At 51.1% G+C, this 22,789-nt stretch overlaps 1 protein-coding gene across 2 annotated transcripts in view; it reads left to right on the forward strand.

Moving 5' to 3' along the window:
- Positions 1-6,221, forward strand: part of ZZEF1 (zinc finger ZZ-type and EF-hand domain containing 1) — a 99,979-nt gene extending 93,758 nt beyond the window's left edge. For both annotated transcript variants that reach the window (XM_087825944.1, XM_087825943.1), the window contains 4 exons: positions 924-1,077; positions 1,699-1,770; positions 3,619-3,705; positions 5,312-6,221. In XM_087825944.1, the coding sequence (XP_087682070.1) occupies positions 924-1,077; positions 1,699-1,770; positions 3,619-3,699 (307 nt within the window). In that variant the 3' untranslated portion in view covers positions 3,700-3,705; positions 5,312-6,221. The remainder of the gene's footprint in view (positions 1-923; positions 1,078-1,698; positions 1,771-3,618; positions 3,706-5,311) is intronic.
- Positions 6,222-22,789: the final 16,568 nt, after the last annotated feature.

Consider the following 22,789-nt stretch of genomic DNA (forward strand, 5'->3'; position numbering starts at 1 on the left):
TTGAGCTGGAATTAAAGCACAACCTCCCTCTGAATAAAAAAATCAATGCGGCCTCTCAGCAGTGGCCTGTTGCAAAGGGTCCTCTTCACATGGAAAGATTTCTGGCCTGAGTGGCCTTATTAGTCCATTTCTGTGTTTCATGAGCCTAAGAGCATCACAATGGCTCACACTGTCTTTTAAATAGTTTTTTGGGGTTTCTTTTTGTTTCTGATTTTTAAAGCAGTGTCTCTTGTAGAAAACTGACAGGGACAACTACTAGTAACATTTCTGGTATGTTCATTTGCTGTTGTTTTTAATGTAGTTACCTGTATATGCAGGTTTTTGAAATTTTTAAAATTTTTTTCCACTAAACCTAAAAATTTTTTTAATCTTTACCCAAGGATATGTTTTATTAACTTTAGAGAGAGAGGAAGGGGGAGGAGAGAGGGAAGCACTGATGTGAGAGAAACATGGATCTGCCACCTCCTGCACGCACGCTGAATGGGGCTTGAACCCGCAACCTAGGCATGTGCACTGACCAGAAATTGATCCCTCAGTCTTTCAGTGTACAGGGTGACACTGCAACCAACTGAGCCACACCAGCCAGGCTCCACTTAGCATTTAACTTGACGTTTTTTTCACTGTCATTGGAGGTTCTCTATTATAACAACCATTTTTAAACATGTGCAGTTGATTTACATGAATGTACTTCAGGATCTCCTGTTTCCTTAGAGTCCTGTTTTGAAGTTTAGGTTCTGCCTCTTTCCCTACTTGCTGGTGGTGAATATTTTTGGATCTTTTTTAGGGAGAGGGGGAGAGGGAGTGGGACTATATTATAGTGACTTTACTAGATGTGGGGGAAGGGAGAGTCAGAGCTACAGTTCCTGTCACCTACCATCTGTCTGCTGTGGCCCTCAGTAAACCCACCCTACTTCCTCCCACAGTGACCTCTGTGACCTTTCGCTGTTAAAGCCCCTGTGGCAGCTCTTCACCCACATGGAGTACAGCCTGTTTGAGGACGTGACACAGCCTGGCATCCTCCTCCCCCTGCATCGTGCCCTCACCGAGCTCTTCTTTGTCACCGAGAACCGCGCCCAGGTGAGCGCCCTGCCCTGCCTCTTACCCTGGCACAGCGCAGCCCAGTGCTTTTGCTCCCTCTGCTGCCCAGGGCAGGAGGGTAGCACTCAGATCACAGCCCCATCCCAAGCCCTGGTGGGAGGGAGGGAGGGTCAGGGTCTCAGCTGACCTGCATGGAGGCAGAAGTGGCCTACAGTCTGAGGCCCTCACCTCTCCAGCCCAAGCAACACCGAGATTGCGTATTTTATCAGGCCTAAGGCCAAGGGAAACTGCCTTGGATCAACCCTTGACAACAGTGAGTTTTGGAAAATAAAACAGATGGGTTCTTTCTTCCTCCTCTTCTCGGGACAATAGACTTATTGAGTATGAGAGATGAAAGGGCCTTTCAGAGTTCTGGAGCTTATCCTTTCCTTTTATACATGAGGAAACTGACCTGAGGAGGGAGGTTCCCCATGCCGTCACCCTGGGCAGAGCCCCTGGAACCGGGCACCTGGCTCCTCCTGGTCAAGCTCCTACCATGGTTCTTGATTGAGGGGGTGCCGCCAGAGTGAGCACTGATCACTCACACGAGGCTTCTGTGGTGGTGGGTGGGTGTCTTCTAGGTGGTGGTCTGTTAAAGCTGCGCCCATGCTCTCTCCACAGGAGCTCGGCTTGCTGCAGGATTACCTGCTGGCCTTAACCACCGACGACCACCTTCTCCGCTGTGCGGCACAGGTACTCTCCCACCTCGGAGCTGGCCCTCATGGCTGTCTGCCTGCCTTTGGTGGGCTGTCCCCTCCCTGTGGTGAGGACAAAAAGCCTCGGCGCCTGTGGCATGAGTATAGAATCCACTCAGGGCTTACGTGAAGCTCTGTTCCAATTCAGTCACTTCCTTCTGTGTCTGAGACAGCAGCCGAGCCCCATTTATCAGTGTCATTCATACTAAACTGTGGGGTCAGAAGACACTAACAAGAATTTGTGTCTTTTAAGCCAAAACAACCAATGCCTTAAATTTACAATTTGGCTGATCCCTGAAGTTTCCATAGCATTAGATTTCAGATATTTTGGGATGTAACTTTTCTTCCTTAGTAGAACTCCTCTTCTGACAGCTGTTTGGTCTCAGAAGCCACTTTTAAATTGTGAAGGGTCCCAAAAAGCTTTTGTTCATGTGCATCATATATGTTGAAATATACCACTGGAAATTAAATTAGATTTGAAATTTAGAAATTAAGACAAATGTTAAACACTTATTATCAGTTAATTTTTAAAAATAACAAACCCATTTTGTGTTAACATGAGTAACATGTTGGGTGTAAATCAGAAGAGTGGAATTGTGTTGCATTTTTGCAAATCTCTTTAATGACTGCCATAATAGAAGACAGCTGGAGCCCCATGTTCGCTTCTGTACTCACTTGTTATATTATCACACATTAGTCTCTGGAAAACTCCACAGTATACTTGTGAGAGTATGAAAAAAGCAAAATAATGTCTTAGTATTATTGTGAAAATAGTTTTTACTGTGCAGAGCCCCTGAAAGGGTCTCAGGAATCTGCAGGCCCCAGACTCCATTTTCAGACCTCAGTCTCATGGACTCCCTAAACCTAATAGAGCATGTGGCCCAACCCCCCTCAGTGGACAGATGGGGGCACTGAAGCTCAGAGAAGGAAAGATTTGCCCAGGGTCACACTTGAGTGGGCATCCAGCTGGGACTTCCAGCCAGAGCCTCACACTGTCCCTGCCAAGTTTTCTCAATGAACCATTCCTCCTGCAAAAAGGGGTCAGATACCTGCTTAGAAGTAGGGTCCCCCCACCGACTATGGGAGAGTTTGTGTGAATTCTCCTGAGACCTGTGGGCAGAGTAAAGCCCCCTCCCCTGCTAACAGGTGCCTACCAGCACTGCCACCACCACCTCTGGTTGCATGACACAAAGTGAAATTTTGAGATTTGACCATTTTGGCACTGAGCTCAACATTGCATATCCCTGTGGGCTCCTTCTTGCCTGTGCCTGTGTCTCGTCTCCTCACCCTCATTCTGACCCTCCCCACAGCCCACCTACTTGGCTCGACCAGTGCTGCCTCTTCCCCCTGCCTGCCACCTCTGTGTCTCCCAGCCGGTCCTCCCCTCCTGCTGCCCTCAGCTTGAAGACCAGCCTCTGCCTGGCTCCGCAGCATCCACCTGGGATTCCCAGCACCTTCCCAACATTGCTTCCTGGGTCCCTAGCATTGGCTGCTTGTTTGTTCCCTTCTGACCCTTTGTACTGTCCCCTTTCCCTAACGAACTTTTCCAGACCCACCCCCCCTGCAGACAGTGTCCTCTGTGTCCACTGAGCCTCCTGGCGTTGCCCCTGCCCTTCTCAGAGCAGTGATGATTTCTACCGTATGTTTGGAATTCTCATGTGGTCTGGATAGCTTTTGTCTCTTGATCTAGACTGTGGTCCTCCAGTTGGGGGGAACCATATCTGGCTCATGTCTTCCTCGCCCCTGCCCCCCTCAGTTGCCCAACTGGGGGTCTTGTTCAGCCAGCACTTAATGAACCGAGCAGTGAATGGTTCTTAACACTGGCGATTACTTTCTCTCTCCACAGGCTCTGCAGAACATTGCTGCTATCAGCCTGGCCATCAACTACCCAAACAAGGCAACCTGCCTCTGGAATGCCGAGTGTTAGCTCCTGGTATGGCATGCATGGAACCAGCTAATCTGACCGCGGGGATTTTAGAGCAGATATCTAAACCCATTCAGGAAAATTCCTGTGGTGTCAGTGCCTGGTTCTCCTTGAGCTCCCACTTCCACTCCAATCAGAATGCCACGCAGGCTAGACACCTGCACATACCGTAGCATGCGAGGATAAGCAAAGCAGTGCAAAATCACCCAGAAGGGGCTGCAGGAGACCCTTGAGAAGGATGTTCAGAGACCAGCTTTCTCCAGGGTCTGTCCCTGCTGAAGCTGCAGCTAGAAAGAACTGGAAGCAGCCTCTCTGGAAAGGGTCTGTCTCAGTTGAGCCGGAACTGCCTGCATTTGCCCCTCAAGTGAAGACCAGTCTGCAGAACTGCCGGGCCTGGGAGTTCCTCTCTTGCTTTTGCTTTCTGAGATTGGGTAATCCAACCTGAAACTGGTGAGAGCCCGCCTGCCACCACCTGGTCCCCAGCATTTTGTACGGGACCGAGTGACGCCAGCTCCCTAGCCACAGCATCCCAGAGAAATCCTTCATGAGAACAAGTGCCCTGGGGACTGCCTGCAGGCCACCAAGGGTGTCCACTCATGCGCTGGCCCCCAGCACATCCAAGTTTTTTTAGTTGTTGTTTTAACATGTTTCAGTTTCCATCTCACGTTTTTAGAACAGAACTGCACTGCCTCCCTTGAGAGGGCCTCGGGGATGACCAGTGGAACAGCCATTCAGGGGGACAAACTGGTTTGTGTGTGTAAGTTGCAGAGCTTAAGGAATCTCTTTAGTTTCTGTACATAAAAAGACGTGAAGTGTTATCAGAGGAGATCTTACTTTAGAAGTAAAACAAGCAAACACATACCCAGTGGTTTTTGTTCTGCTCCATGGTCACAGTAACATCACGCCCGCCTCTGGGGCTCTGTGCAGTTACTTGGCTGTCACTTGTCCAGCAATAACTACAGTAGTTCCAGTGAATGCTGTTTCCATTTTTCTTTTTATGGTTGTAGTCTTGCCCTGAAGTGCTGATTATTACTCTTTCCAAAGCCACACTCTGGAGCGTGAAGCTGAGTTGGCATGTGGGCCGTATACAAGCCTCAGTGGGACTTGTGGGCATGAAGAGTGCCTGGGGCTGCTGCCATTTAAGGGCTGGTGTCTGGGCCTGAGCACGTCCCACATGCAGGACCAAACCCGAAGAAGGCTCGTTGTAGCCAGGGCCAAGTTGAGCAGGTCAGCACTGCCATGGCGTGAAGCCTTTTGCAGGCTCTGCAGGTGTCTGGACTGGAAAGGCTGAGACTGCAGGTCCCAGGAGGGTCTTACTGCAAGAGCACTGCTGCCTTCTGGCTCAGGAGGCCGAGGTGTAGCGACCTTCTGCAGCCCTAGAATTAGGTCCTCAGCCAAGCCCCAGCTATGTGTGGAGCCATTGTGGAATGGAGAATTCAAAGGAGACAGAAACAAATGGGGCAGGTCCTGAAACTTGGTGACCTGAGGCTCATCGCCTTGGCATCTTTAAGCCCGGGCTCAGCCTGGTCTCCCGTGGTGTTGGGATGTGATGAGACAGGTGCTGCTGGCTTGGTAGAAACCCCTTTCTCATCTTTTGCTCTGCCTGTATCCCCAGAGGAGGCCCCACATGCCACACCACCCAGACCCAAGTAGGATTCACAGTGAGGAGGGAAATCACGGAGACCAAGAGGTCCCTACCACGGGCTCAGACGCACTGCAGCTGCCTGGAAGATGGAAATGGAGACGGTGCAACTCACTGCTTAACCTCACCGTGCCACCCACAGCCCTCCACACCTCGGACTGACCTGTAGTGAAGCGGGGACAGTTAGGGCCAGGCAGGTGTCACACCCCTCATGGCAGCTGCCACCAGCTTTGCTCCTCATGCTCCTATCAGGAAGGTAAATTGTAAATAAACACTGGATTCCTCATAGCTCTCTGTATACCACCCTTGCTCCTCTGGTCTCCCTGTACTTCAGTTTGCATAGAACAAGCCTAAGTTTCCCCTCCACACTCAACTGCTGCTCTCTCCTGGCTGCACCCCGCCCTGCCTCTGCCGCCAGCCACTGGGTGGCGCTGCCGAGCCAGGCCCTGCTCTCCTGGCCTTCCTGAGGCTGGTGATTCCCTCATCTCCTGGTCCCCAAGGTACCAGCAGTATCTGAAAGAACAGATTTCCATCAAGACCAATATCCCTTTGATCCTTAGGAGGCAGGACTGCCTGGAATGAGATAAAACTGGCAGGAATAAAAGTGTCGTGGAAACATGTGCCTAATCTATAAAGAAATTTCTGCTCCAAATCATGTATAATGTATAAACAGACACTGTTCCTAATGAGGCGTGACTTATTTTCATCATTGTTTTTAAGTTGTTTTCTTACGGGTTTACGATTTTGAATTTTTCCTATTTGGTTGAAAGAAAGAATTTTGATTATATCAGCTGAGTTCAGCCTGTAAAAAGGTGTTAAGTTGTGGGTAAAATATGCAAATGAAGAGAAATATATTGTACAAATTCTATATAAAAAAGTAAAATTATGTGTGGGCCTCTTATTTCTCCTTCCCCTCTTTCTGCCTTTCTTGTGAAGACTGTACTTGGGAATTTCTAGAATCTCAAGGCCTCAGGTTTGAAAGGAATCAAAGGTTCTAGGCTCCCCGCTGCACCTCCCACCGCACCTCACTGGGCCTTGTGTGCAGCTCTGCTGGAGACGCGCCCCTGCTTCCTGGCCTGTCCCTTCACAGCTGCTCAGGTTCACGCTCTGGCGTCCAGTCCCCACAACCCCCCTGCCCACCCTTTACCTCTTGTGGCACTCAGGCCGCAGCATGCAGCCAGCAGAGGAGGAAGGCTGGGGTCCAGTCACTGTGCCAGCTGCCTCTCCAGGGCCCGTCTCACCTGCCTCTGGACCTTGCTTCTCACTAAACACAGGCTGATGTCTGCGTCCCCTTGAGTCTCGCACCTTTTCCTCGCTCACATCTCTGGTGGCCACTTACTGCTCTGCTCCCTTCCCGGCCACGTTCCTGATGCTGAGAGCTGTCTCTTGGAAATTAGAGGAGAGAGACCTTTTGGTGGGGGGCCATTTGTTCTGGCCTGACAGCATCTGACTGACAGCGTCCTCCTAAAGCCCCCAAACTGCCTTCTGAGGAGTCCTGGGCAGGGGCAGGACCCACCTCAGCCCTCCCATCCCTGAGGCCAGAGAGCTGGTGAGCTGAGGCTCAGCAGAGCCAGGTGCTCCCGCCTTGCTGGTGGAAAGGAGGCCGCCAGGAGCCAGGGGAAGCATTCCGGGAGAGTGTATGGTGGTAGAGTTTATTGTAGAAGCAAAATCAAGGACTGTCCTGGGTTCAGCTTCACCCCGCTGTGAAAGTAGTTCAGCGTTGTCTTCATCAGGCCCAGAAATGGGGCCAGTGTCCAGGAATTCTGTGCCATTGATTCAGCCCTGTTCAGTCCCTGACCCCACCTGGCTGGCTTAGTCTCTGCTCCTGGCTGCACTTTAGCCACTTTAGCACTAAATGCGAAGACCCGGATTCTGTGTCACTGCCGGACCCCAGGTGGCTGCTATGGAGACAGAATGGGGAGGGGGGGCAGTCCTGTTCCTGAGAGAAGAGGCCCTTGCCTCTGTTAGGCTGATTATATTACCTCAGGTTTGGGAAGGGGACCAGGCACTTTTTCAAACTAAACAATCACCTTCCCAATCTTTCGTGGGCTCTTGTTGGGCCCTAGATCCTCCAGGGTTCTGTGTGCCTTATGCAATCCAGTCCTTTCCGCAGGCTACATTGACAGGCCTCTATGGTCCTCAAAGTGGAGGGAACCACCCCTTCCCCCTGTGTCATCTTGGCTTCTACTGGGCATGCACCCAGCAGAGAAATTTCTCCCCGTTTTATCTTTCCCTTGGTAATGACATAACGACCCTTCCTGCCCACTTCGAGGGCTAGGTCCTGATGCGTTGGTCCCTTGGGGAGCCTGTGAATGCCGCATCTTCCTAGTGCAGCGGGCTCAGTGTCTGACTCAGCTCCTCAGTCGATTCTGCTTAATAATGCCTGATTCCCTTTGCTCACTTCCTTTATGAATATCTAGCTGCCTACGCTAACACCAAGGTCTGTGCAACCCCCCAGTCCCCTCTAGGACCTAGGGGTGACAGTTTCACCCTCTCCCGTCACCGCGGGTCGGAGCACACGGGGCCTTGACTCTGAAAAGGCGGTCTGGAGAACCAGGCTGTGTTTGCTGTCTGTCTGAGCCCTGTGCTTCTGTATGGCTGACTGTCTGCCTGGCTAGAAAGCAGGAGCAGAGCTGCTGAAGGTTACCGGCTGAGGTTAACCCACACGCAGACAATAGAAGGTTGCAGAAGTCAAAGGCAATTTGAACTCGAGCAACGGAAGGGAAACAGTACAACCAGCCGAGCTTCCTCATTTGAGAAGAACTAGAAGCTGTGAGAGGTCAGCTTGGGATTGCTCAGGAAGTGGTGACAGAGCCAGGCCAGCTTAGTTCTGCAGCCCCAAAGCTGTCACCACTGCGTGCACGTGCTCATTCACTCAACAAATCAGCAGGGTGCTGGGTGGCGGAGCTTCCTGGAACCCACCCGGTTAAATACCCAGGCTCTCGGACTGAGGCCAAACCTAAGCATGGCCAGTATGCCTAGTGGACCCTGTCACCTCCCTGCCCTTTCCTACCCACTCCCCTTCCCTGCGAACAGATCCAGATTTCTGCAGGTGGTGACTGGAGGTGCTTTAATCCCAAGAAAGGACCTACTGCCATGAGGGAAGTCATGATTAGTTTAAATTCCGCTCAGTAGTACGTTTTCTGCTTGCTGGGTGCTCACTTTTCCAGCCCCTCCTGCCATCAGCGTGCCTGTGAGGCCCGTTCTGGCTAAAGAAGGAGTTAAGCCGAAGCCCTAGGGGAGGCTTTGGGGAAGGGATTTTGCCCCCGCCCCAGTTGCTCCCTTTGACTGTGGTGAGAGGGCGCGATGCCTGGCACTCCCACAGCAATCTTGCCACCATCCAGAGAAAACACAAGACTGTGGGAACAGAAGGAAGGAGTCTTGACTCCTAATTATGTCCTTGGAGCGCTACCAACCTCCAGGTATAGGGGTGTGTGTGTGTGGGGGTGTGTGAGAGAGAGAGAGAGAGAGACTGTTGTTGGGTGGTCTCTTTCAGCTAAAAACATTTCTGATCCAAATGTATGCAACAATTTGGCTCCAACAGTTTGAAAAAGATGTCACAGTTCTCTGTCTCATCACATTAATATGAACAGTATATGGAAAAGTAAATGTGTGAAAATCCCTAAAAAACATAAAAGAGCCATCTGACAGTGTCCAGTCAGGACTCACTGGACAAAACCGAGAAGCCCAGGAGCTGCATCTGGCTCCAGATTCGTGGGTCTCATGATGCCATGTCCGTCTGTCTGTCTCTCCCCCGGCCATCTCCACTCCCCCCCTCACTGGCCTGCTCTGCTTCCCTGTCCCACTTGCACGAAGGTGAAGGTGAAAAGCCAGGTGACGGTTCACTTCTGCTCAGCCCGACTGCTGACCACACTGAGCCCCAGTGAGAGCGCCTCGCCGAGTCTCTTCACGCGAGGCCTCCCTGAGTTAGCCGGTTTCCTAGCTGTGATTTCATGTTTAGAAAGCTACTTGGGAGACCCATGAATTTGCAGGTTGTCATCCCAGAACTGCTGAGCAACACAACACCGGTGACGACCGGGCAGAAGATGTGCCTGGGAGATCGTGGGGCCCCCCTGTGGGTCACAGCGACATTTGCTCAACCACTCAACTGCCCTGCGGGCAAGATGCCCAGAATGCGAGGGCGGCTCACCCACTGGTGAGCGTAGAAATCTACCCTGCAGAAGTGGAGCACAACATCCCCAAACTCCCAATTCAAAAGCAAAGGTAACTGGGAGATGATGCACACAAGTGAGTGGAGCAGGTGCACCCAGAGAATCGGGGCCGGTTAGCATCAGGCAGTTCACTCAAGACAGAAAATTAAACCAGACCAAACGTAGTTTTATGTGTCAGTGTTTTCTGTGGATAAAGAATGGAATCTGCACCCGGCTGGGCGTCGACCTGGGATCCAGGAAATTGCAGCTCGATTCCCGGTCAGGGCACATGCCCGGGTTGTGGGCTCGATCCCCAGTGCGGGGCGTGCAGGAGGCAGCCGATCAATGACTCTCTCATCACTGATGTTTCTCTCTCTCTCTCTTCCTCTCTCTGAAATCAATGAAGACATATTTTTTAAAAAAAGAATATAATTTGCAATTTAAAAATAACACTTTCCTGCACAAAATCCCGCAAGAAGTTATTTAAGGCAAAATTGCTAGACGTGTGGAGAATTGGGCAAACTCTAGCAATGGGGAGGAACATCTTTCCCATTACTCACAGGTTATTTGGAAAAGTGAACAGCAGAGGTGCAAGGAAGCCTTCGTGACCAAGCGCCCCTTCTCTGGGACAGCTGTGGAGGAAGCTTCCTGGGCAGAGGGGCCTGCCTCCTGTCCCTGAGGGTCCCCTTCCTGGTAGGGATGCCTCAGGGGTCCCAGTGGCCCTGTTACGCTGGCCTGGGGGCCCTGTGCTTCCTTTGCCCTTCAGGCTGGGGGTGGACAGACCTTTCTCTTAATCTCCACAACACAAGGCGGGCCTGGGGAGCCGGTCAAGCTTGTCAGGTGGTCAAGGTAGAACAGGCAGGAGTCACAGCTGAGCCAGATCTACCGCAGGTGACTGGCTGGCTCTTGTCCTAGGGCTCCCTGCTGAGAGGAAGTGCCCTCCAGCAGAGGCATGCCCTTCAGGATGCAGAAGGGGAAGGAATGGCCTTTCCCACCGTCTGAAGCTCCTCGTAGCACCCTCGGTCCCAAGCCCTCAGTCTCCCCCAGGTCCAGTGCTTCCCAGACTGGTGGGCAGTGGGAATGTCCGGGTTATGCAGGGACACCTTCCACCCATCCTCACTTCATGGCACCCACAGGCTGGCAAAGTCACAGCACAGTCAGCCACCATCTGTCTGTGCGGGTGCATCTTACAGCAGTTAGTAGCTCCGATCTGCGAAGTGAGGGTGTGCACCTGTGCTCGTGTGTGCACATGCACACGCCGTACCCACAGAGAAGGCTCCCGTTTTAGTGCCCGTGGGAGAGTCCTGAACGTGGGCCCCGTCTCAGGTCCTTGCATTAGATATGCTGGACATTGCGTCGCTTCCCCTGTAATCTTTTTAAGGGGACCTGACCTCATTCCTAGCCCAGCTGGAGGGGCGAGCAAGTGACCATCCATCCCTATGGCCACACGGGTGATTGGGCAGGGAGGCAGCACCTGACCCAAACTGTGGCAATCGGGTCCTTTGGGAACTTGGGTTTTAGGATACCGAGGCTGCGGTGAACCCTGGATCTCAGGAATTACATGAAGTGGGCTCGTGGTGGCGCTGAGCCATGCCCAAGTGAAGGAAGCGCATCTTCAGGGCAGGTACCGGAGGCGAGAAGGGAGGTACAATCAAGATTCCCAGCCTGGAGTAGCTTCCTGGAGCTTTCTGTTTCCTCCAAAGCCCAGCTGCTGTTCCCACGCTGCATTTCTCTGAGCTTCCCCTTCTTAGTTCAGTTAATGTGAGCGCGTTTTCAATAAATATCTTTAAGGCAGAAATTTGATAATGGGAATATTCTGAACTTAGATAGTGGGTGGGACAGCACAGCGGTGAATATTACTAAAAACTACTGAATTGTGTTTCGCTTTGAAATGGTAAATTTTGTTACAGGAATTATGTCTCAGTAACAAATTTAGAGCAGAAATTATATGCCATAAAACTAGATGTTATTAACAAAAGGCTTAGAAATCCAACACAAGAACAAGGGAAGGGAACTATTCTAGATCATTCTTTGGTGACAAAAAAAAGTCCAAACTGCAATTACACACTATTTTGAAATTAATGACAGTGAAAAAAAATATAAATGTGTGTGTGTGTGTGTGTGTGTGTGTGTGTAGTAGGGTGGTCAAAATTTTATTCTAGAAAAATCATAACTATAAGTGCATTTTTTAATATAAAGAAAGTAAAATTAAATAAATTAAAATTTTATGTCAAGAAGTTAGAAATTGAAAAACAAACATAGTCAAGATAACAAAAAGGAATGAATATTTTAAAAATAAAATAATGAATTAGAAAAAATAAAAAGCGAAGTGGATGAATGTGGGTTCTAGACACTGACAATGCCAACAGTTCCACCATTAAAGAAATTTCCATGCTACGTTAATATATTCCATTAATGCAAAAGAAAACAATGAAGAGGAACAAAGAAGATATGAGACCTGTGAAAATAAGAAGTAAACTGCCGGACATAACTACAACTAGATCAATAAGAACGTTAAATGCAAGTAGATCAAACAATGCAATCAAAAGAGAGGCTATCAGATGGGATAAAAACAAGATCCAACTTTATGCTACTATAGGGGAAACACTTTAGATTTAAATATATAAATAGATTGAAAGTAAAGGGATAAAACAGATGTGTCACACCAACAGCAACCATAAGAAAACTGGAGTGGCTATACTAATAGAATGTACTCTAAAAACAAAAAAATTCTACTGGAGAGGAAGGGACATTTTATGATAAAGGATCAATTCATCAGAAATATATAGTAATTATAAACATACGTGCACCTAATAACAGAAAACCAAAAGATATAAAGCAAAAACCGATAGAAATGAAGGAAGAAATAGACAATTCAACAATAATAGTTGAAGTCTTTAAGACTCCATTTTTTAGAATGGAGAGAACAGTGAGGCAGATCAGCAAAGAATTTAAAAACTTGACACTATAAATCAGCTTAACCTAACAGACATTTATAGGGCGGACACTCCACCTAACAACAGCAGAATATACATTTTTTGACATGCATATGAAACATTCTCCAGTACAGACCATATGCTAGGCCATAAAACAAATGTCAATAAATTTAAAAGGATAGAAATAAGACAAAATATGTTCTCCAGCTATAGTGAAATGAAATTAGAAATAAATTGTTATTTTCTTGAAAGAAATTTGGAAAATCCACAAATATATGGAAACTGAACAACATACTCCTAAATAACCAATGGGTCAAACAAAAACCTGAAAAGAAAATTAGAAAATTAAATGAATAAAATGAAGATATTAAAAAAAAAAAAATGAGCAGCTAAAGCAGTTCTTAGAGGGAATTTTATAGTAAATGCCTACATTGACAGAAGAATGATCTCAAATCAATAACCTAACCTTCTACTTTAAGACAATGGCAAGATAAGAGCAAGATAAATATCAAAACCATCTTGAAAAAGAACAACATTGGAGAACTCACACTCTCAATTTCAGAACTTACTACAAAGCGACAGAATTTCAGGACAGTGTGATACTGGCATAAAGATAGACATACAGATCATTGATACACTGGAAAAACAGTTACAACATACACAACAAAGGGTGGTTTTCCATAATCTATCAGAAGCCTTTACAAGTCAATAGAAAGATGGCCAAGGGTCAGAAACTGACAATTCCCAAAAGAAAAAAATACAAAATCACCAATAGGCAAATGATAAATGTTCGCCTGCATGAGTAATGAAAGAAATACAGAAGGGGTGGGGGGTGGGGGGGCGTGGGGGAGATGCAACTGTTCACCTTCCAGATTGGCAGCAAAGATCTGAAACATGGGTAAAGCTGCAGGCCGCTGGGTTGGATCACCAGGCCCGTGGTACTGGGAGAGAGCCAGCCTGGGTCTCCCCTTCCACTGTCCCAAGTGGCCTTGGCAATAAGGTTAGAGCTTTAAAGGACCAAGCCCTTAGCACTCAATGTCCCCCTTCTAGAAACTCATCCACGGAATAATTGGCCAACGTGCTGAGATGTGTCTTTTCTGGCGCTGAACACCCTGAAAACATCCACATTAGAAAATGTATTAAGATTAAATACTATGTAGGTGTTTTAAATAATATTGTACATGTATATTTATTAACATGAAAAAATGTTCACAATATATCACTAAGTGAAAAAAGTTATAAATAATGTCAACAGTCCCATTTAGATAAGAAAAAATATTTTAAACAATTTTTTAAATCAATCTGTTGTTCCACTTATTGATGCACTCACTCATTGGTTGATTCTTGCCTGCGCCCTGACCCAGGGATGGAACCCACAACCTTGGCGGATCAGGATGACGCTCTAACCAACTGAGCTACCTGGCCAGGGTGAAAAATATATATTTTTTACCTATAGAGAAAAATCTAACAAGATTTTCAGTAAAATATTAACACTGGTCACCACTGGCGGTGAGATGATGGGAAATTTTATCTCTTTTAGCTTATCTGAATTTTGAAAATTTTCTACAATAAATTTGTAGTACTATATAACAAAAAAGGAAAATAAAGGGTTGGGTGTTTTTTTTTTTTTTTAAGTTCTATTGTGAGAGTTTGCTTTTTCAAGTTTTGTTTTTAAATTTGTCCCAGGGCTTGGCTTTCTGGGCTCCAGGCTGGAATATGCGGCCGGTTTCCTGCTTGGGGAATTGTGTTTTTCCAGGTTGCCTGAGAGGCACTGGGAGTTTGGAACAAAGAGGAGCTGCCCTTTTCTCACAGAGCCCTGACCCTGGACAGCCCCCTGGGCCTGTGTCACACACGCCTGCCCGCTGAGCCCCGCTCTACACAGAGCCAAGCACCCAGGCCTGTGCCTCTCATCCCACCCGCACTGAAGCTCTCTCAGCCTCTGAGCCTCCGAGCCCCCGGATAAACTCTCAAAGGAGGAAACAGGGGAGTAAAGTGAGTTAGGTCATGCAAAGGGCCCAGAATATACCCAGCGCGTGTTGGGTGCCAAGGATCAGTTCATATCTTATCTTAAGAAAATCGAGGAGCAGGTACCCAGGCTGTTCAATGGCACTTATTTCCTAATTATTTCCATCCTTAGATTTCTGACAGTGCTGGTGTTGACACTTATAAGCACAAACCCCAATGAGGAGTAGGATTCGTGTCCTGCTGCTTTAACCTGGGCCCCTCCTGGCTGGGGACAGGAGGCCAGGGCGAAGGCCACGCTATCGGTTTGACCTGAGCGTGGCCAGGCTGTGTGCCTGGCTCGGGGCCAGCTCCAGCGGGAAGCGTTTGCTGCCAGGACTCCCTGACCCTTGACTCCGGGGCTGCCTCTCTGGGAGGAGCCGAGGCAGACCCTTCTCGGATGTGGGTGCTGGGAGCCTCGCAGCTGCCACCAGGCTGGCATGTGACCCATTTTACTGCCAGGGAGTCATCTCCAAGGGAAGGTGCCTTGCTCAGGGTTTCTCGCGTGTTTCTGCGGATGGACAGCCATTCTGACCTGGGCTCTTGCACCCTCACAGGAGGGGGGTGTCGAGGCCCAGGGGCCACAGGAGCCTGAGATGCCTGGTGTCAGCGTCTGCCCTTCCCCCCAACTCCCTCCGGCTGCTGCGGTCACATCCGCTGTTTGGCCAAGGGTGTGGGGCAGCATCTCCTTGGGGGGAAGCTGGCATTGTGTTCTCAATGGCCAGTTGTGGAAAAATCACACAGAGAGAACCAAGTAAACAGAGAACCGGGGCGGCCGCCATGGGAACTGCGGGGCGGAGGTGGCAGTGGAGGCCAGGGCAGGAGGCTGTGGCTTGGCCTAGGCTCACCTTGCAGCCAGGGATCGGCCAGCACGGATCCAGAGGGCCCAAGGGGTGGCCTGAGGAGGTGTGGAGCTCTAGGGGTTCCCCAGGTCACCCAGCGAGCCAGGCCAGGGCCAAGGGCAGCACCCAGGCCTCTGGGCTCCGGCCGCCCTGCCCCCTGCTCTCCCAGCCAGAGAAGGCAGCAGAGAAACAGCAGGAGTTTCGTTTTGAACTTTATGATTCAGAGGGGGCCCCGGGGGCGGCCCTCAACCTTCACCTTCCAGACCCTGGTCTCAGCCGATGCCCAGAGCAAGGAGCCATGGACACCCAGGTGGAGCCGAGCGTGGTTCCAAGCACTGCTCTGCGCTGCTCAGTTAAAGCTCTTCACGCCCGCAGGAAGGGGTGAGCGCCCGGGAAGCATCGCACCCAGGGCGCGGGCGCGCACGGCGGCCTTGGGCCGTGGGAGGCGGGCGCACCTGGAAGGGGTTCGAGTCGGAGGGATTCGGAGGGGTGGACCCAGCCAGCGGCAGGCTGCCTGTCCCCCTAGACTCAGGGCCCACCGAGGGCACCTCCACGTGGGTGCTGCTGATTCGCTTTGAGGCTGGACGTGGAGGGAGAGGCGAGCCGGGGCTTTCCCGACGGCGCTTCCTCCTGGGAGCTGCCACAGGCCTTTGGAAGCCGCTGGATCCCGGAGCCCTCTCAGGCCTTGGGGCTGAGGTCGGTTTGGTCTCAGGAAGCTACCGCTTCCTGCTTCTAAGAATAAAGATAAAAAACATTTCCCTCAAGAGCCTCCTGGCCTCCCAGCCTCCCTGCCTCCCAGGAGAGAGACGAGGCCACGGGCCTCACGCCCCCGCCTTGTGCTGGAGGCCTCGTTGCTGAGCTGCTCCTCGCTCAGCACCGCCCTGGGCTGTCGTCCCTGCTCCGGGTGCTCTGCTCTGCTCCGCTGAGGCCCCAAGGCCAGCCTGCAGCCCCGGCCTCCTCTCGGGAGGAGGACACAGCAGGGCACACAGAGCCGGGCCGCTCCGAGCGCCCCGAGGGGGGGAGGCCTTCCACGGTCCTGCTTGCTCAGCATCCCTCCAGCTTCTGCAGCTGGGCTCTCCTTTGGGGAGCCACCCCCACCTCAGCCCTTGCGTTGACCTCTCCCCGCTCCCTGCACCCCCACCTTCATTTCAGAGCACGTGACCCCATGTGGCCCAGCGGAACATGACAAGGGCTGGTTCAGGAATGAGCACAGGACCCACGTCCTGAGGGAGCCCAGGATGAGGCTCAAACCAGGGGATCTTTTTTTTTAACCCTCACCTGAGAACATGCTTAGAGCTAGAGAGAAGAGAGAAGCGTCGGTCACCTTCCGTACGCACGTGCTCCAGCCGGGGAGGATGACACTCGCCCAACTGAGCCACACGGGCCAGGCACAAATAGGGATTTTTTTTTTTTTTAATATATCTTTATTGATTTCAGAGAGCGGGAAGGAGAGGGAGAGAGAGAGAGACAGAAACATCAATGATGAGAGAGTCATTGATCGAGCCCGCAACCCAGGCATGTGCCCTGACCGGGAATCGAACCTTGATTGCCTGGATCCTAGGTCGACACTCAACCGCTGAGCCACGCCCAGCCGGGCTCAAATTGGGATTTTTGATGAAACTGTTGGCAAAGAGAATCTCCTTCCTCTGGGGTGAGCATGTAAGTGGCATGTTAGGTGGAGTGCCGACAGCCGTTTTACCATCAGGAGGAGGGAACCCTGTTGAAAACAGAGCCACCACAGAGGGCACAGCCCAGAGGTGGAGAGAGACAAATTCCTTTGTCAAAAGCTTCTCCCTAAATAGTGTGCAAACACCGTAGGCCTGGAAATGGAGCCTTAGAGACCACCTGATCCCACCTGTGCATCCCATCCCCCAGCCACTGAGCAAGAGGGGAAACTGAGGTTCAGAGAGGGGCTGGGATCTGCCAGAAGTTGCACAGCAGGTGTAGTCCCAAGTGCAGAGTGGAACAGGCATCTCCTGGCTCCCGGACTTGGAGGGGAAGGGCAGGCAGCTGGGGATGTGAGAGTGAGTGCCAGCTGTCTGATCATGTGTCTGTGCATCCGTCCCTGGGTTGGGTGGGGTCTGAACAGTCTGTGACACGTGCTCCTAGTTCCCTTGGAGAAACAGATGCCTCAAAAAAGAAGTCAGGCCACAGATTGGTGGGCCTGGCCACAGCTCACACAGCAGATGGGAAGCTGGCTGAAGCCTGAGTGGGTGGCCCTGTAGCTGTGGTTGAGGGAGCAAGTCTCAGCAGCCCCGGCAAGGTGATGGTCAGTGGGGGCCTCCCACACCCTTCTTACTCCCTCCCTTCCTCCACAACTCCTGCTCTCATCTTGTCCCTCCAGGTCCGGAGGGTGGGAGGGGGTTGGGGAGGGGAGATGGGGCTTTGGTTAACCCTCCTGGGGAGGGGGTGCGTTCTAGTGGAGGAAGGCAAAGTAAGGGCTCTAATGGGGATTCACAGATATGGGCACATTGTATACCTGTCAACTTAGGGAGAGGGCCTCCCTACCCCTGATTATGGCCTCAGCTAGAACCTGCCCCTGGGAAGGCCAGGTACCTTCTTCAGCAGCCACCAGAAGCTTCCCCAACCACCCTCCTGCCTGCTCAAGCCAGGCCATGTTCCTGAGAAGCCACACTCCAGCCTGCAGCCTGCAAGGGGCTCCCCTTCCAGAGGGCAGAGTGGGCCCTTCCCCCAAAGGGGAGGAAGCAGGACAAGAAGTCCCCAGACAGGGGTGTCTACCTCAGGGACTTCGGCTTTTGTGATGGCTCCTTCTCTGAAGAGGCAGCCGGAGCATCTGCTGGCTGTCCAGGAGTCAGGGTCTGCCCCAGCCCAGGGCCATCTGTTGGGCTGACCGGGGATGACTAGGCATGGGGTTCCTCACACTATGGCCAAGGGCCGGGCTGCAGGGCAGGGTCCGTGGTGTCCAGACTTAGCTTCAGGTCAGCACTTGACTATTGAACTTTGGGGCTGACATCAGGGCTCCACGATGCGAATTTAGATATTTGTTTTAGGCCCTGGGAAAGAGCCAGACACTGCTCAGGAGGCCAGAGGAAGACGCAGACCAGCAGCCTGGGATGGGCTGTAATGTCGTTCAAAGGGCCTCCTGGGCAACAAATAGACAGGTGACAGCTGGGATGGAGGGATTGAGGGGGGCTGGAGGTTGAGGGGAGTGGGGAAAGGGGCTGAGAGAGGTCATATTTTTCTCAGTTTAGAACAATCAGCTCAAAGGGCACAGACCCTGCTGCAGGGGCTGGACCACTTTCCAGAAAGACAAGGCCGTGTTTAATGAGACATCCCAGAGCCTAGAGCACACCTGTTCCTCCCAGCCGGACAGCACTGCTTTATGATTCCCCTCTGATTTCTCTTAGTTTAATAGGCCCGTGAGGAAACCCTCGAGCTATGTGCATTTATGTTTATTGCCAGGGGGACTCTCTACTTTCCCCAGCAGCACCCACCCTGTGTGCATCTGGGGGCACCGGTCCAGCTGATGCCTGGTCCCCACATGGCCCTACGTGAACAAGAGCATCCCCCTCCCACGAGGTTTAGTTCCATAGCTGTTCTCTTGGCATTTATGGCAGGAAATGTCATCACACAAACAGGCATTTTCATTGGCCCTCACTGATCTTCTCTCGAACATTCCCTGTTCCATCAATACTCGGACTCTACTCCTCTCCGGTGGCCTGTTTCATCTGAGAAGGTCCCTGGCCTCTGGGGCTTCGTGTCCCATCTGTGAGAGGGGAGGTGGGAGGAGGTCACTCAGAGGCTCTTTCCAGGTCAGGTATCTGGGGCTCCAGTGTATTGTCATTTATAAGGTGAGGGACTCAGCCACAGCCTCCTCCCCACAGCTCCCTAAGGCAGCAATTCCTCAGCCTGTGCTCTTAACCTCCACAACACACCACCTTCTGTTTAAAAACAAACCAACCACCAGCCCAGCCCAGGTCGCTTAGGAGGTTGCCAGTCTGATTCCCTGTCAGGGCACATGCCCAGGTTTGAGGCTCAATCCCCCATAGACGGTGTGCAGGAGGCAGCCAATCGATGTTCTGCTCTTACATCGCTGTCTCTCTCTTTCCCTCTCTCTCTAAACAATAAAAATAAAAGTAAATTTTAAAAAAAACACAATTTGGAGTATTTATGACCCAGAGTTAATCAGAAAGGCTGGGAGCAGGACCCCAAATGGGATTCACCCTGATTGGACACTGCCCTTTCCCAGTCCCAGACCCTCCCCGCCGTCCCTGACTTTTAATGGAAGATTCCGCCAGCTCTTGAGATGTTTCAGCACAGAGCCTGTGCTAACTCCGGGCTGGAACATCGCATGAAACCACATGGGCCTGTGGTAGGGAACAGAGTCGGGTGGCTCATAAATTAAGACTGTAATTAATCACTGGGGTTCTAAGCAAGCTGCGTTTCTCCCTTTTCCTTTCTTTGTTCTCCCTGGAAAAACTGGGGGGCGGGGCAGCCCCTTGGTCTGCTGGCTTCTGTCTAGCTATTCCGTCCAGCTGGGGCGACTCTGGCAGGTCTGATTCAAACACATGCCCAGGTTTGTTTCTTCCACCATCCCAAAGTCAGAGCATGAGGCAAAATCTGAGGGTAAGAGAAATCACCCTTGAAACCCTCCAGGAAGGGGTGGGGAGCCAGATGCCCTCACCTGGTGGTGGTTCCAGGCCCCTGGCTGTCCTGCCAGGCCGGAGGCAGCTGGGATTTCTCCAGTGGAGCCCACGCCCAAGGCCATCTTCACACCCCGACGTCCTGAGAGATGCTCAGGGACTGCAGATTCCCCCACTGAGAAGAAAGGCAAGTGGAGTGACCGGCAGCATTTACGCCCTTCCTTCCCCTTTCCCTGTCTGTCCTCACAGTGCGTGTAGATGACTGTGGAATGTGCTGTGACTCCTCTGTAAGGTCACAGCCAGCATTTATTGAGCACTTATCATGTGCTAACAAAGCATAGTGCTAAGGACCTGTATCACAGGGTGCAGTCAGCTGAAGGGAGCAGGCAACCCATCTTCCAGTTGCTTTGAATAAAAGCTTTTAAAATCAACTCTCAGAACAAGGAGTCTGGATATAGGTCATCTCGAGATGTTCTGCAGTTCAGCAATACCTCCTCTGCCAACCTCCTGTCCCTTGGCCACTCTCGGTATGTAGGCTTCACATCCTTAAGCTGAGTGCCGCAGGTCTCAGAATGGCTGCTACAGCGCCAGGTATCACAACTCTTCATGGGCAGGTAGCAGGGAATCAATGGCTTCATCCTTTGTATTTTATTCAGGAAGCCTCCAGCAGACCTCCCCTTACATGTCATTGGCTGTAAGTGGGTCAAATTTCTGTCCTCAGCAGCCAAGGAACTGGGCGAAAGGACAGGCATTGCCGTGATTGGCTTAACCTAGGCATGATTCATGTACTAGGCCAGGGCACTGTGCTACCAAGAGCAGAGTTAAGACTCTGTTAGCAAAAAGGGGGCACCCATGTGGGGTGGCCACTAACAATGCCATGTATTTTCACAGTTAAACTCAAAACAGTCCACAGAGTGGGGCTTATTATTCTTCCCATTTTACAAATGAGGAAACTGAGACTCGGAGCCATTTAGTAACTTTCCTGAGATCACTCAACTGGTCACTGGTAGGGAATTAACCCCAGGTCTATCTTTAAGAGTGCCCCTTAACTGCCATGTGCCCTTAGGTACCCAATGCCTGGGTGTACCCTGGCATCAGGTACCTACAGGGAAGGGACTATGTCTTCCTCACCTTTGTCTTCCAATTGACAGAACCCCAGTTGAATTAATTCTAACGCAAATTTATTCAGTTTTGATACTTGCTGCTTTGTAGTATGTTTTAAAACCAAGAGTGCAAATTTGCCAACACTACCTTTAAAAAATATACCTACCTCTTCTTTTGCATTGTCTTCCATGTACCCGTGCTGGGTTCCTAAAGTCCTGGGAAGAATTCCAATGTAAATATCACCAATGATGGAAATTTGGGGGAAGGAGAGGAGGGTGAAAGACTAATTGAGGCCCTAAGACTGTCAGTTCCTCTTTTACTGTGGGACCATGGAAAAGTCTTTGTTCCTACCTGTTGGCTTCTTGCCTCCAGGATCTGGGAGGGTATTGCCCTTGGCCAGCTTCCTGATCAGGTCACAGACAGTCTGATCAGAAGGGGTGTGTCTGGGCCACAGAGGGCAGAACCAGGCTGGTCTCTGGGAGTGGATGCAAGAAAACAATGGGCACCTGCGGCCCAGCAGGCCCATGCTGACCACTCTGCATACACTAGCTCACTTAGCACTCACAACCACCTGTGGGATTGGGACTATTGTGTTTCCCAATTTACTGCTGAGAAAACCGGTTCGGAGAGGTGAAGTCACTTGTCCGAGGTCACACAGCAGAGTGAAGATTAAAAACGAAAGCCCATGGACTTCTCCTGTTCTTTTCCCAGTCAAGGGTGATTACTATCTCAGGGACCTGGAAGAGGATACTGAGGGCATGTTGGGGACCAAGGGGGTCCCTGGCCCACCCTCAGAGCTTTCACCAGGCCATTTAACTCAGTGGTCACGAGCAGGAGCCTTGAGTCTGAGTGAAGTTAGGATCTTAGCATTACACTGTTTAGGGACCTGGGGCAAGTGATAGAATACTCCTCTTTCTGTCCTTAGCACAGTGGTTAAAAGCCTGGGCTCTGGAGCCAGATGGCCAGGGTTCAAAGCCCTGCTCTCCTGGTACCAGTTGTGTGACCCTTACCTCAGTGGGCAACTCTATAAAGTAGGAGTGTAGAGAATCTGCTCTCAGGCTTCTTGTAGAGATTAAATAGTGCACTTAGCCCAGCACCCCGCACTTTGCAAGCACTGAGATCTCATTAGCTATTATTTTGTGCCCTCAGAGCGGAGAGCACTGTGAGGTGCCCAAGGCAGACCCCCACTTCAGGATACCACTCTCCCCGCCAACCCAACAGCTGGATTTGTGAATGAAAGACTCAGGGGAGCCTGCGCTGATTTGCGTACACAAATAAGGTGGGGGTGACTTCAGGGAATTAAAGGCAAATGGAACCCAACTTGCAAATTTGGGAGTTTCCATAGAGTGCAATTGCTGAAGGCCAGGAGATGGAGCCCAACTGAAGCTCCCCCTCCCCCCATTCCCCCCACTCCCCCCACCATGATACAGAGGGCTAGCCCGGTACCCCCAACACTCTGGAAGGAACCACACTCATTGGTCACACAGATTCCTGTGTCTGCTGGGCCTGGGCTGGGTCTGCCATAAGTCATGGCCTCAGGGAGGGAGCCCAGAGAAGGAGAGGACATGCCAAGGTCACCCATAGGGCTGGCAACAGGCAGAGAGCCCCGCCTGTGCATCTGCCTGGGGGCTGACCACAGCCCAGGCGTCAGGTGTCATGGGCACAATGCCCAGCTCTGCCACACTGGGATTTGGGTGCCTTTGCCAACTTCCCTAACCTCTCTTGGCCCCACCTGGGGACGTGGAAGGGACCCAGAGTGCTGGGGCTGACCTGGACAGAGGCTCTGGGCCACAATGACAGGATATCCCCAGGG

Source organism: Miniopterus natalensis, chromosome 17, assembly GCF_054644295.1.
Source record: "Miniopterus natalensis isolate mMinNat1 chromosome 17, mMinNat1.hap1, whole genome shotgun sequence".
Classification (NCBI taxonomy): domain Eukaryota; kingdom Metazoa; phylum Chordata; class Mammalia; order Chiroptera; family Miniopteridae; genus Miniopterus; species Miniopterus natalensis.